Genomic DNA, 14,564 nt, shown 5'->3' with positions numbered 1-14,564 from the left:
TGGGCACGGGCAGGATGGGGAGGACATGGCGCGGCGACAAGGCTTGTGATGGTCATGGCAGTCAATGGCATAGCACGGGCCCATGGGGTGTTGTGCGCGGTTCAAAACAGGCGTCAAGAATTCTTCGTGTGGCACGAATCAAGACCCGGGCGCAATTTCCAGAGGAATCAAGCATCCACGTGTGCGCATGCGCGTGCGTGTGTGTGGGATCTTACATGCGAACCTGACGATAGTGAAGCAGCGGGGGCAGACCAGGGCAGCAAATCGCGGTCGGCAGCGCTACAGCAGAACGGCAGCTCGGCGGCGGCAAGAGGGGACGCATGTTACCAAAACGACCAAACTCGGTGCCGATCAATTTTTGTTTGGCCCTACTGAGGAGGAGGTTGGGCAAACCTAGTCCGACGGAGGGTTTGTATGGGCAGGCTGGGTTGTTGGCGTCGACTTGTTCGGTGGCAGCTGACGACGACGACGACGACACCAACGACGACGACGGCCAAGAAAGGCTGCAGCGTGGAATGTGAGTGAACACTCTCTCACTCTCCCCCCTCTCCGCTCCCACGTTTTGTTGCGTTCCGCCCACGGGTGCCAACCCTTTGGTGGGCGCCTTGTGCAAAAGGTCATGCACGTAGGCACCGGAACCCTCGAGTTGCCGGGCGGGTGCATCGGAATTGCAGTCGTAGCTGGTCATGACGCAGCCCACCCTTTAGCGTTGTTTTTTTCCTTTTTTTCCTTTGTTGCTCCTTTATGCCTCTTGATTGCTTCTTCAAACGACTACAGCATGATCCATTCTAAAGGTACATCACCGGCGCTCGATTGCGCCGGGTGTCTGCCACGTGGTGTGGTGCTGTGACGCGCTTTTGCACAGGGGCAAGCAAAACCTGATTGACCCGACTGACCCGAACGCTCCAAACATGGCGCCCAACAATGGCAGCGCCTCGCTGACCAGTTGTGCCCGGTCCGAGTCCGAGACCAGGCACTGCACGAGTAACACGTGCAACATGCACAACTCCATAAAGGACCAGTCAAGTTCATCAGGGATGCTTGGAGGAATGGAGAGCGATGGCGAGATTGCGAGATAGTGTGCAGAAGAGCTGGATGTACATCGATGTACGAGAGTTACGTCAGAGAGCTGAGACAAAAGGAGGACTGCTTTGGAGGAGAAGTCGACCCATTTGTCCTGAATGGGATGGGTAGGGTGGTCATACTGCAGAATTCTAGTCCCATTGCAAACAAACGCTCGGAGCCATCACCCATGCGTGTAACGCATCCTCTCTGCCATGATCGTCCTCGAAGCTGTACAATTTCGCGCGTGTGCTGGAGCTGAGTCTGCTGGCCAGCTTGCACAAACACACGCACACACACTCTCACACACACGGAAAAAAAAAAGAAAAATAAGAGAGATTATTGTCCCTCAGCAAGAGAACCCGAGCACCACGTTCCGAGCACGGACGCCATGGGCAGATCCCACTACGCGGTGACGGAGAAGCCCTGTTCCCGCACAAAACGAGTCAGTTCAAGATCATCCAGATCCGCCAATGAGCTGACAAAGTCATCCATGAGCGCAGCCGTGGCACTGGCCCCCGTCCGCACACACCAACTGAGGCGGCCGAGCCAAAGGACATGTGCACCGGCAAACCACAGAAGCACACAAGAAGATCATGATACAAGGAATCAGGTCGTCGTCACAAACCAACCACCAGCCGCAGTGCCATAAACATGGCCGAGATACAGATTTCCACAAGGACATAAAAAAAAAAATGCAGGCCAAAACGTCGTGAGAAAACCCAACGCCACGCTGTAACCCCGCCACCCTCCTGTGACCACGAATCACGGACCGTGTAAAGACGAGCTCCAAGCACAGTCGCTGGTTCTCAGTCAAGTCAGCATCTTCGCGCAATTCGGGGCTTGAGCTCAGCGTAGTCTCCAGCTCAGGCCTGCTCTGCTCCGAATCGTTTTTTTGATCCAAACGCGTTTGCGACTCCAGCCCCTGGCCACCGTTGACCAACTGCTCAGTACCCAAGCGAAAGGGCAGGCGCAGGGCAGTTTGAATCGCGTCAACGCTATCCAGCCGTGTCGCGCCTCGTCGACCGCCCATGGCATCGGGCTCACGCACAACGTCTAGCGCTTCGCGTGCAAACTCTGCATCTGCGTCCTCCTCCTGGGCCCCGAGCTCGAGCGCTAGCAGCGCCCGCGCCATTGATGCCCGCTCGTCTTCTTTCCGAGCCAAACCCGAGGCAGCCTCATTTGCGCCAGCTGCATGCGCCGCCGCATCGTCGCTCGCCGCTTCCATACCGGGCTCGGGCTTGTCCTGTACCTCGTCCCACAAGGCCGCCCCAAGCCGGGTGCGATCCACGTTGTACTCGGCCTCCCAGTACGCCGTCTCGGAGCGGTCACTGCGTGAGCCCAAGATGGGGGAGAGATCCACCGCTTTGGTGGTCAAACTGTCATCCGCCGCACGGCGCATCGCCCGCTCCAGGATATGCTCCAGCAAGCTGCCGTCCACGGGCGGAGCCAACATGTTTTCAAGGCCAAAGAGCTCGCCCTCACCCGGCATTGCCACGTCAAATACGGCGCGGGCCGTGGTCCGCCCCGTTTGCACCATGCGTGCCAGCTGCAATTTGTACACCTGCCGTGCATACACCAACTCCTCGAGCGTGCCCGCCGTCACGAGTCGCAACACCTCCACATCGTGTTCGGTTCCTAGCCGATAGGCTCGATCCTGGGCCTGCAGGTCACGGGCAGGATTCCAGCAAGGGTCGACAATGACCACCTTGCTTGCCGCCTGCAGATTGATGCCTTCACCTCCTGCATGCGTGGACACCAACAAAATGCGCTCGTCGCGCGCCTGAAATTTGGCCACCACGGCATGGCGATCGCGGGCCGAGACTTGCCCATCAATTCGCAACGGCGTTCGCCCTTGCAACGACAATGCATCCTAAGTCAAGCACACACCATGTCGTCCACATACAATCAGCGTGAGGGGAGGGGAAAGAGGTTTCAAGGTGATAAGCACACCCCAATCAAGTCCACAAGCGCGCCAATTCCCAACCTGAATAATGTTGAGCAAACGCGTCGTGTAGGAAAAAATGACGACGGAAAGTTGCTCCTTTTCCCACCGCGCCAGAAGCTGCATCAGAATGGCCAGCTTGCCGCACACGCTTGTGTCACCGGCCGAGGTAAGCTGATTGCGCAACATGCTTTGCATCCATGGGTCTTCCGGTTCAAATACTTTCTCAGAAAGCTCCAACTTCTACGCCCATGTGATCAGGCCCCAGTGAGAGGCGTGAGCACAAGGAAAGCCCGTTTTGTGCCGGCAGGCGCTTCCCATTCAAAGCGAATAAGGTGGGGTGGATCAAATTTCGTTTTGCCGAGTTTGAACCAATCCAACGAGCTGCGCGCACAAACCTCGGCCCGCACCACTTCGTCATCGTCGGCACGTGGCAACAACAACGCCGGGTGATTGCTCAGTTGACGCAACACGCTGATGACGGGGAACATTAAATGAATAACGGAAGCGCAGCCCTTCGTGCCTGCCGAACACAGAGTCATAATGAGACCAGAGTCAAAATGAGACGACCGGCAGAGGCGAGCGGAAGTGCACCTGGAAGCAGTGACCTACTGTCTGGTGGGCAGTGGCACTTGTGGCAATTGGGGTCAAGAAAGCTGCCACAACGACATACGCGACTCAAGCGATGTAGCTGGTGGTTCAGGTCGATGAAACTGGTGAGGCAAGATCGGCCCAGCGCCCGAGCATAAACGTTTCTGGCGACCAGACCGACCTGATAACAGCATTCGCTGCCGCGTTTGGAAGCGCCACAACGACGGCATGGGTTGTGCGTAGCTTGTAAAAGAGCCTGCAGCCCGCAGTTGGCAAGCCGACATGAGCCCGTTCGGCCGCTTGAAACTCGATGCTCCTAGGTTTGGGCGTGACAAAGGGTGCAGCTCACCTCGACATAGTCGGAGCGCAGGAAACGTTGATAGCCTGCCATCTGAAAGGGGGTCAGCTAACTCGACAGCGCAACGACGCACCCAGCATGAGACAGAGCCGGCCACGGCGGGCCGCCATGCAAGCAAGCATGAAAATACCTCGCTACACAGCAGCCAAAACTCTTTCGCGCGTCAGGCAGATGGGCAGGGGCGAGCATACCTTGCAAAAAACAACCTTTTCCTGCTTGACAGGCAGCTGACTGCTCAGCAGCGATTTGTATCGCTTGAGAGTAACGTCAGCCGTGCACTGCGCCAGGTGCAGCAGGGCTGCTTCGGCAGCTCTTTGCTGTTCCGCAGTGCGGCGAGCGGCGGCCGCGGATACGATGGGGCCCTGGAACTCACGCTTGAAGCGGGGCCAGGGGATCCAAGCCCCAGCCAACACCCAGTTAAAGATGGCCCAGAACTCGCGAAAGTTATTCTGAAAGACAGTGCCTGATAGCCCAAGACGCCGGCGGCACGTCATGCGGGCCAAGGCACGGTATCGTTCAGTCTTGTCGTTCTTCAGGGCATGGCACTCGTCCACAACCACCAAGAGCCAGTTGTGCTCCAAAAGCGCTGGCTCAGTTTTGATGCTGTCCAGGTTTGCTAAAACCACCTCATAGCGACCACGAAGAATATCGGGCAGGAGTTGTGCCCGACGCGCGCCTTGAAAAAGGCCCAGAGAAAAGTAGGCCCACTGGTGAGCCTCCTGCTCCCAATTGTACAGAACACTGGTCGGGCAAATGATCAAAATGCTGCCTCGCGGAACCGCCGCTGCCAACTGCAGGTCGGTGGCGGGATCCCCCGTCTTACCGAGGATGGCTGCCACCAACGCCAGGACCTGCACCGTCTTGCCCAATCCCATGTCATCGGCGAGCACAAACCCGGTCCGCTGCGTTCGAAAGAGCGCGCGGGCCATGGCTTGTACCCCCTCTCGTTGATACGGGCGTAAAAAGGCATTGATGCGACTCGGCACTTGGCAGACAGCGGCGGCAACTCGTTCCCGCCACTGCTGTTCCTGTTGACTAGTCGGCTCCGCCGTGTTCGGCGTACAGGCATGGTTGCCAGAATCCCCTACTTGTCCAAGACCAGCTTGGCCCGGTGGCTCGTATAGAAGAAGTGGTGTTGCTTGGGCGAGGTGTTCCGCATCATCAGCGCCAAAGGCAGGGCGGGGCTGGTTATCGAGCGTGCCGTGACGCAGCCCCAGGTCGACCGACAAGGCATCCACGGGGGCAGGGCTTTGACTCCTAGGGGCAGGGCTCACTGACCCGTCCGATTCGGCACCACATGCCGCACGAGAAGGCGCCTCCGTCTCCGTCTCGGTTCGCATGGTTCCCGGGCCGGCGACAACGGGATGGTTTGGGCTGGGCGGGTGGATACTGGCAGCCCCAGCTCGAGCCACACGCTCGCGGCGTGACCTGGGCTGCTTGGGCGTTGCCTTTGTATCATTGACCAAGGTTTGAGGTGGTGGTGATGGTGATGGAGGGCGCTGCGGTGGTGGCTTGGGGTGACTGGGGACTGGGAGTCGGTCCAGTCCAAACTCGGCCAGGCGACGCTGTTGGTGTTGTCGAGCCACCTCTCCGATTCGTCGTCCCTGTCGGATTGTGGCCAGCAACAGCCGTGAGGGCTTGGAATTGAGCAAAGCCAACAATAAGGTCAAGAGAAGGTTTGAAGAAAACAAAAAAAAAAGTGCCTGTACCAGCAGCGCCGCCTCACTTTGCTCAGGAGCAGTGAGGGCTGCGTCGCAGCCCGCTCGGCCGCAGACGTGCGGGTTGGGTTCCTCGCCGGGGAGGATGGATAAATGCGCGGACGTTTGGCGGGGAGCGGTGCCACCACGGAGCTGCTGCTCTGAGATCCAGTCCCTTGCCAGCCCTCATCATCATCGGAAGAAACGACCTGTCGGAGTTGGGGTTGGCGTGCAAGTGAAGCGGGCGATCGGGCTTGGTGGCTACTGGCACTCTCCTCTGCCTCCTCTTCTTCCAGAGTAGCATCGGGCGAATCCGGTTGAGCCGTCTCGGGCTGGGCAGGGACGAGTTGGGAGGCCGGGATCTTATGGATGCGGCCTTTGTTGGGACTACACACGCGGCAGCGTCGATTTGCAATTGAGCTTCAAGCATGCGCAAAGGCATGGCCCGCTGACCAGCGTGAACGGGCGGGGGGTGGGTGCGACTGGACTCACCCTTCAAAACGCACAAAGGCATCGAGGCGGCCCTGAAGGCGCACATCAACGACGTGGCACGGCCGCAAGGCCTGCGTCACGGGCTCAAGGGCAAGCCAACGGCCAGCTCGCACCGTCGCTGCCGTCAGCACTGGTGCTGCTCGGCCAGGCAACCTAGCTCATTATGCATGGTGAGCACAAGGCTGTAGTGTAGCAAATTTTACGCCCCACCCGCCCTTGCCCTTGCGTAAGGACCTACGCTTGTCTTGCCCCAGGCGGTCATGCGTTCGCGCCGCCGCCGTGGCACCACGACTGACTGACTTTGATGCGGCGTTTTCGGCATCGCTGCTGTCCTCGTCCTCGTTCATCGGCTCTGGTGCTTGCGACGCGCTGTCTCTGAATGCCCTTTAGATTGTAAGGTTGAGCTGTTGGACTGCAATGTCAGCGTGAACGTCTCTCTGATGACTCAGGTCAGCTGGAGCTGCAAACCTGTCGATACAGGTTTGATGTTCTTCAACTTGTACACGTGTTTTCATCGTGTGGGAGTTGGCGGAACGATCCGTTACTTTTTTCGATCTCTTCGGCCGTTGTCAGACAAAATGATCGAGTCGGCGCCGGAAGTCAGAGCCTGGTGGGTAACCGTGAAAGGACAGCAGAGAAAGTGAACTTGCCGTTGCATGAAGCAGAGAACTTGTGTTGCCTGCAGCAAGTGTCAGAACAAATCCAAAGGTGCACGAGAGAATCAACTTGCAACGGTTAAAATTTAGAGAGCAGACGTTTACACAGCAGTACGAGAGAGAGAAGAGAGAGAAGAATGAGAACGACCACAGCTCTCTCTCCTCTCTCTCTCATTTGCTCGGCGGTGTTGTTGCGGTTGTGTTCCATCGTCGTTCACTTGCGCGGACCGTCGTGGACGCTATCTGGGCATCGTTCTAGTGTTGAGCGTGGGGTTGCTGCTGGTGCCAGGTCCTTGTGGAGAGGCTGGGTAAGTGCGGTGTGGGGGCGCTGGTGGCCTGTCTCTCCTCACTCGAGCCCTGGAAAAGGCGCAGCACCAGACTTGAAGCACGAGGACGAGTTGGTTGTGCCTTTGAATAGGTAGCTTGCGACGCAGCACGTCACACAACCCCGGCCTCGCACGCTCTCCTCCTTCTTGCACCCTTGCTTTCACCTGTCGTGGTGCAGGTGATGGCAGCTTATGGAGCTCTTCAATCGGACCGACCTCACTCAGTCCCGTGCGTGTTTGTGTATGTGTGTGTGTGTGTGTGTCTGTGTTTTTTTATGTATCTTGTTTGTCGGTAGACGCACCTGGCCATCATGCCGCGCTGCGAAACCTTCGATTTCGAGCCATTGCAGCCAGATGCCGAGTACGTGCACAATCCCTGCTAAAGGCGCCAGGGCACCAGCTTGCTTTCAAACTCATGACCTATGTCGCGCCGCTGTCGTTTGTTTGTGGGCGTGCTATGCTGGACGGGTGCATTGAACGGTCACGGCAGGCTTGACGAGCTTGTGTGGGCCTGCCCCGTGACGGGCGAAGCCTTTGCCACCTACGAGTATGTCCCTGCTGTCCGGAGGCTCCCGTGGCCCAGCCTCTTGACAATCGATTGGAGGCATCTCACCGTCATCCCTGCGCCTCCGTGGTCAACGCTTACCCAGGGTGTACCTTGAGCGGATCACCCAGCTCAAGGAGCGCAAGTGGAGCTGCCTTCACTCAAGCAGCAAAAACCTGACCTTTGAAGAGGCCATGCGGGTGCGCTGCGTGCTCCCGCAGCATTCCAATGGTTGACCGGCTCGTTTGTCTCACGCTTCCCTTGTGGCGCCGTCCAGTCTGAGGTTCGGTTGGAGCGCAGCATCATCCTTCTGCGACCGTTCTTGGAGGTTTTGTGCCACATCTTTCACAACCATGCCCCTGACAACCTCAAGAAGCTACTACCCAAGGTCAGTGTGTCTTTGCGCTTGCATGCGCATGTTGACGCCGCCTCTCCCTTGCCTCGCCTGCCGGCCATGCTCTCTACTGTTAATCTTCCTTTGGCCTTTCCTCATTTGCTGCCACGTGGGGCCACCACCACCCATTTTGCTTGTGCTTAGGTCCAAGCTCAGCTGAATTGCTTTTTCCGTGACAATTGGCCTGCCGAGTACCCCGCCCAAGCCAAGGAGGCGGCCGCGCGCGAGTACGTCACGACTCGTTGCGGCAACGATTCTACCTTTTTTTTTTTCGCCGATATCTTCTCACTCTGACGTCGAAACCCTTACTCATGACGGTGGTCGTGCACTGCAATCGCCCAACTGACAGGACCGTCAAGGTTTTGCGCGGGGTATCAGGTAGAGCTTACACCGCACCCGCCAGATCAAAGCTTGCAATGAGGCCACCCGTGCAGACACAGCCTCAAACTCATCAGCTCTCTACATTGCTCTCCCTGCCCTTCCCCACCTTTTGGACGCTGTTGCCTAGTGGACGCATTCCTGGCCACAGAAGACCCTACGACCCTTGAATACGAGATTGAGCTGCCCGATGGCGAGCGCAAGGTATGGCGGATCTTCAGGCTTCTCTCCAGCCACGCCGCGAGCAACATTTGTAGCGGTGTAGTGTTCCTCATGGCAGGACCTTCTTAGGTCGTGTCTGCGACCGAATTGCGCCATCGTCCTGATTACACCATTACGCTCGAACCCATGCGACGTTTTATCCGCGTTCACACCCGCCGCTTTTACGGAGACAATGGGCCTTGGCTGGTTCGAGTACGTCGCATGTGGTTCAGTCCTGTTTACCGTACCCCGTTGCGCTCGTGCTTGTCGCCGTGCTAACAGTCCTGGCCGTAATTGTGTCACGAATACAAAAATAAAAAGACTGCGTTGCGTGAGCTGTTCGACATTCCTGTGGGCGAGGCCAGCGCGGCCGATGAGAAGAGTCTGTTTAGCGTCCGTAAGTCTCTTGCCTGCCTTGCACCACCCTGCAGCGGCACCACATCTGATGCTGCACCTTCCACTCCCTCAAGGCTACAACGAAAAGGCTACGGCATCTGACAAGACCAGCTCACGTAGCAAACCCGGAACCCCGGCGAAAAAAGCCAAGCGAGCGGCACCAGAGCTCTCCGAGGCTCAAGTGCGTTTGAAACGGTCGTGTTTGCTCAAACAAACCAGAGCAATGACGCGCCGTCCGACTGCATCTCACCGTTCCATGGCCTGGCAGCGGACATCCGGCGATTTCGATCTCACTTTTGCCTTGGTCAATCCACAGAAAGCAGAGGCAGCGGCCAAGGAAAAGCTAGCCCAGCGCAAGCGCGAGCGTGAAGCCCGCGAGGATGCGCAGCGTGTTGAGACGGCTTACTGGGTTGCTCGGGACGACATGGCTCTTGCTGATTCCCAACGTGTGTGGGATTTGCGTTTGTTTGTTGTTGTTTTCCTTCTTCTTTTATATGAACAGCACGCCATGTGTCGACAGCCTCGATATTTCAGTGCTCATCACATACGCACTCCTCAAACTGCTCCGCAGCGCTGCCTACTCTACAACGCATCAAGTACGCCGGTAGCGCCGAGCAATTTGAGCGCGTCATGGAGATCTATCAAATACTCATGTTGGTTGCCGAATCGACCCGTCACCTCCACCGCGCAATGTCTATCGTGATGGGACCCATCCGCTCACTTTGACGCCATGCGGGCCTTGGCAATAGGACCTTTGGGCCAGTCTTGGAAATGAGTAACTTTGTCGAGTATGAGTTTAACGTTTACGACTTGGACCGTGCGTTGCAGTCACCCCTTACCACGGGTCTGGTGGCCGATCTTGTCAGCTTTATGCTTGTTTCCCTGTGCGGCGACGACAGCACCGCCATTGATGTCACATTTCTGGCAGCCCCAGTGCAATCCGTGGCTGCCAATGGCCCAGCGACCATTTCCTTGCTGCTTCTCGAGTATCTGCGCGTTTACATACACGAATTTGCACATCGCGACATGCTCCAAGACTTGCATTCTCGTACCTTCTTCGATTTGTCGTACGTCATGACTTCTGAGCAACTGTAACCGCACTTTGAAACTCCTCTCCACACCCTGCCCTCCCGTGGTGAATGGTCTTCACGAACTGCCTTGCATTTCGTTTGGAAATCGTGCTCACAGATATGTGCACAAGCTGGACGTGTTCGGTTTCTTGGCCGTCCGGCTTTTGGAGACTGATGCCGTTCAATCAGCCATGGTGCAAGCCGAACAAGACATCAAGGCGGCCCGCAACGCGTGGTTGCAAGAGGTGGGCATTCGCTCTTTTCCACAGAACTTGAGTTGGTATCTGGGCCAAAGCATGTATAACTTATCAATTTCACTGACCCGTGTGTTCACCGTTGCAAACCTAGGCGATGGAAGCGAGCAACCAGCGCAAAAAGACAAAGGAAGAACTCAAGACAGCTCGTGCTTCACTCAAGGATGCCACCGATGTCAGTGTAGCTGGTACCATGGCCTCAACTTACTTCGAGTGTTGAATTTTTCTTCGTGTCTCACAAATCACCCTTGTTCGTTCGTGTACGCGGGTGGGCCGGTTCATTCTTGACGTGGTCGCAGTCCTTGAAGGATGCCTTGGAACAGGAGAAAACCACTGCAGACGACAGCCGCTCAAAGAAGCGCCAGGCAAACGTTGCCTCACAAAAAGCCCAAGCCGCCAAACAGCAAGCTGAACGCATGGAAGCCAAACTTAAAGATGAGGTCCGTACCTTCGAAATCACTGGCCCGCGATTGCGGGATTTAAACTGGGCAGTATTCTTCGCCATGACCACATGGCTGCACCTCAACATTGCATCTTAACTTATTTTATTGATTTTAAAAAAAAAATTGTTCGATGACATCGCTTGGCAAAGGCGTCGCGGCAAAATCAAGACGTTTCCGAGCGGGAGCGCCGGTTGCGCTCCACCATGCTCGAACACAGCGTCGTCTTTCGCTCCGTTTGCTTGGGCAAGGATCGTTACTATCGGTACGTCTCAGTGTTCAAGAGCAAGTGGCTTGGTGGACACACCGACCGGTTTTTTTTTTTCTTTCTTTTTGTTTTTTTTTTCTTTCTTTTTTTTGTTTTTTGTTTTCGCTTCTTCAATTCCTCATCCGAAGCAAGCGAGCTCACAAGGCTGTCCATTCCGTACCCTTGCAATTTGTGCACAACTCAACTCCATATTTGACATGGCGTGGCACCCAATAGTCAATACTGGTGCTTGCTTGGCTTTGGGGGCATTGTCGTGTCACCGCCCTCAGCCATGGACATTGAATTGCACGGCATTGTTCAAAAAGAGTGGGAGGCAGCACCAAAGCCCAAGGCGTTGAGTGCACTTGGCCGCGAACAAGCCGAGAAGAATGCTTGGCATGTTGACGCCAACGAAGGCTGCCATACCTCCATCCCCGATCTCGACGAAGATGTGATCAACTGTGCGTATGACTCGACCGGTCCTTGCTGTAGCACCTCGCTTGCCTGTAATCTAAATAAGGCGGTGTCGAGTTTTTAAACGCAGAGCCACTGCACTCATTATCACATGTCCGCGGTGCACGTTTTTATCCCGCTTACCACCGTCTTCAGGCGAATGGCGCGTGATCAAGGACCCGAATACCTTGCGGGATGTGGTTGCGGCCTTCAACGGTCGTGGTGTGCGTGAAGTGGATCTCAAGGAGAATATTGCACGCGTTAGTGAACTGCTCACTGCCCACTGGCCGAGTGTGTACGCAAGCCGCAACCCACCCATTCACATCCCTTGTTGCCATGGGCGCATGATCCCACAGTACAAAGAGACTGTGTCAGCAGCCTTTGCTTTGAAGGTGCCCCGTTCGTGCTTTGGCCGTGCCATCTTGCCCAGCGAGGTTTGTGGGCGCTCTATTTTATGCGCACGCGTTTGCATCGCGTCATCTATCATCTCAAGCTCCGTACCCTATCCGGCGCAGGATGCCTCTGCTGATGCGGAGATGCTCCATGGCTTTAAAGAGCAGTTGATGGACGCAGTGCGTCGCCTCTTTGATGCATCGTTGCTCGATGCCCCTGAGGTAGGTTGAAGGCTATGTGTCACATGCAAGCCCAGCTGGGTGTCTGCTCTTGTTTCCCGTAGTTCCGCCTCTCTGGACTGCGTCTTGACTTGCCTGCACTTGCTCGTTTTTTGCTCGCGACGACTCTCAACCTCCCTCTGTCCCGATGCTGGCTACTTGTTCTGAACCATGCTTTAAAGAAACATGATGTGGAGGATTGGCGCCAGCGCGTCGACGATGCCAACAACGTGCAGGCACTAGGCAAGCTTTTGACAGAGGTGCTGAGTATCATCCCGCAAAAGTTTTTGCGGAGCAAGCACAAGACGAAGACAAATGAGGGTGTATGCTTGGGAGCCAGCGAGCTCTCGCCGGAACAGATTGAGCTTGCACGCCGTGGTACGTCAAGTTTCTTCCTGCGCACCCGCACGCATGAGCATGTGCATGCTTTCTTTCCCTGCCATGCTGTAGTTTGAGAGTATATTGTCGGCCTGCGCATTTGTGCAATTTTTATTGCAGAGCTGCTGGTTCTACGCAAGCGAGCCGCCGCCGAAGGCCGGGAAGCTATCGTTGCTGAAACGGAGTCAGAATCAAAGGCCGCTATAACCAGCATGAACGGCAAGTCTTCCATGGAGCAGCGTGATACTCTAGAGGATGACGATCAAGACTCGCGCATGGATCAACGCCCAGACGATGACGACGACGACGACGACGACGACGACGACGACGACGACGAGAAGAAGGTTGAACAAAATGAAATTGAACAAACAGGATCAGGTTTGATCAACGGAACGGCTTCTGGTATGCCAGCTCCCAGCACACCGGTTGAATTTTTCCGAGAGGTGGCGCAGCTTGCCACCAACTGCGCGCAGGTGCGTGCGTCTGACCAGCCTTGTTGCCACGGTCGCCCTTGGCTGTATCGGGCTTGTCATTTCCGCCAACCAAGAAGTGGCCGCTCCCAAATGTCTTATTTTGCTCGATGGGGATGTCGTTGTGCCACAGCTGCATTTGCTACTCAGCACTTTGGATAGCAGCATACGCTGGGACTTGTCCATTCTCAACGCGCGCTGTAAAGTCTGTCGCAAAACGACGCAAGAGGACCAGCTTTTGCTTTGCGACGGCTGTGAAGGTACACTCATTATGCCGTGCTGCAGCTTGAGCCTGCCCCCTTTTTCCATTGCTGCTCTAACGGATGGCGCTGATAATTTTGTTAGATGCTTATCACATGTTTTGTTTGCGACCCAAACTACGTACGGTGCCCGAGGGGGACTGGTTCTGTCCCGTTTGCCAACCGACCCCGCGTAAACCGGCTGCAAAGCGTCGCGTTCAACTGGAGGAGGACTCTGATTCGGCAGACCAGGGTGCCAGCGGCGCAGAAGACGAGGAGCAAGATGACAGCGAGGAAGAACCTGCAGCAACATCTCGGCGTAGCCGTTCTGCCCGGGGCGGGCGGGCCAGCAAGCGCCAGGCACCTCGGGCACGCCGCAGCTTGGTACGATAACTCGGGCTGTTGTTTTTGTTGTGTCAGGTTCTGACGTCAACGAGTTTGAGTAGTGAGACACGGTGAAAGCAGCAAGAGTGGAGGGTTGTTCTTTTTGTTCAAATTTGTTTTCGTTGTCACGTCTTTGTGGCTTGCGGCTTGCAAAGCCCACGTGTGAATTGGACACCGAGTCTTCCAATTCTAGTCTGCATAGTCGTCCACTCTTGTTCAAAACTGTGCCGCCCCATGGAATATCAAACACGTCATAGCTACTCGCCATCTTACGGCCTGCCTGACACTTGCGCAGACCAAGGTCTCTTATGCCGAGGCCAGTGATTCTGACGAGTCGGACGGCAATGACAATAACGAGGCCCGACAAACGCGTCGATCTCAACAGTTTAACAAGGAGGAACTGGCGATTGCTGAGGTCAGGACGTTGTCTTTGTGGTGTTGTGTTCTCTCGGAATACGTTATCTCTCAACTTGTTCAAAAAAAAAACAAAAAAAAAAAAAAAAAAAGCGGGGGGCTCAAGCTGCATGATGGTGGATTGCAGGAGCTTTTGACCTTGCTTTTTGACGACGAGCTGGCTGCACCATTTCGCTTTCCTGTTTTGCCGGCTGAGGTGCCTGACTATCTTGAGGTTATTGACGAGCCCATGGATTTGAAGACCATCAAGGTATGTCTGTGCCGATCGATCCGGCATTCCTGAGCTTTTTCAGTGAGTCACGCTGTTTTGTGGTCGTCTCTCGCTTGACAGCAAAAACTGGACAACTTGGAATACCATGACCTTGCTGAGTTTGATCGAGATGTGGAGCTGGTTTTTCAAAACTGCTTGGAGGTATGCTCAAGTGGGCTCGCACCCATGTGTCTGTGCTCCCTCAACTTGAATGTCCTCACCCTTTCTTTTCCCTCCTTTGTTTTTGCAGTATAATGGGCCTCGTCATGAGCTGAGCAAGGATGCTCTCAAGTTGCGCCAGCGCCTGTCAGAAT

The 14,564-nt window shown here is 55.8% G+C and overlaps 3 protein-coding genes across 3 annotated transcripts in view; 2 read left to right on the top strand and 1 right to left on the bottom strand.

Moving 5' to 3' along the window:
* MONBRDRAFT_23209 (uncharacterized protein) overlaps positions 1-1,079 on the top strand; it is a gene marked incomplete at both ends in the record, with an annotated part of 1,992 nt that extends 913 nt beyond the window's left edge. Inside the window, 3 exons of the mRNA XM_001743479.1 lie at positions 111-193; positions 457-517; positions 866-1,079. Coding sequence (XP_001743531.1) covers positions 111-193; positions 457-517; positions 866-1,079 — 358 coding nt within the window. The remainder of the gene's footprint in view (positions 1-110; positions 194-456; positions 518-865) is intronic.
* A 1,391-nt stretch (positions 1,080-2,470) lies between these two features.
* On the bottom strand, positions 2,471-5,296 carry MONBRDRAFT_14378 (uncharacterized protein; the record flags this gene model as incomplete). Its single annotated transcript, XM_001743159.1, has 6 exons — positions 2,471-2,935; positions 3,050-3,241; positions 3,406-3,530; positions 3,776-3,854; positions 3,948-4,004; positions 4,148-5,296. Coding segments are annotated over 6 exons (2,067 nt in total), but the record flags the coding sequence as incomplete, so codon positions are not given.
* A 2,142-nt stretch (positions 5,297-7,438) lies between these two features.
* On the top strand, positions 7,439-14,505 carry MONBRDRAFT_44243 (uncharacterized protein; the record flags this gene model as incomplete). The annotated part of the gene is made up of 28 exons (XM_001743478.1): positions 7,439-7,488; positions 7,618-7,674; positions 7,778-7,871; positions 7,949-8,059; positions 8,210-8,292; positions 8,415-8,443; positions 8,574-8,647; positions 8,735-8,857; positions 8,966-9,041; positions 9,076-9,221; positions 9,309-9,486; positions 9,612-9,693; positions 9,790-10,107; positions 10,229-10,355; positions 10,459-10,539; positions 10,664-10,804; positions 10,957-11,069; positions 11,289-11,512; positions 11,661-11,764; positions 11,861-11,938; positions 12,020-12,118; positions 12,298-12,493; positions 12,614-12,966; positions 13,097-13,223; positions 13,309-13,586; positions 13,882-14,001; positions 14,128-14,250; positions 14,332-14,505. The coding sequence occupies 28 exons, from the start codon at positions 7,439-7,441 to the stop codon at positions 14,503-14,505; spliced, it is 3,759 nt and encodes a 1,252-aa protein (XP_001743530.1).
* Positions 14,506-14,564: the final 59 nt, after the last annotated feature.

This window comes from Monosiga brevicollis, genomic scaffold, assembly GCF_000002865.3.
Source record: "Monosiga brevicollis MX1 MONBRscaffold_3 genomic scaffold, whole genome shotgun sequence".
NCBI lineage: Eukaryota > Choanoflagellata > Craspedida > Salpingoecidae > Monosiga > Monosiga brevicollis.
This window is presented reverse-complemented; position numbering and strand designations above follow the sequence as displayed.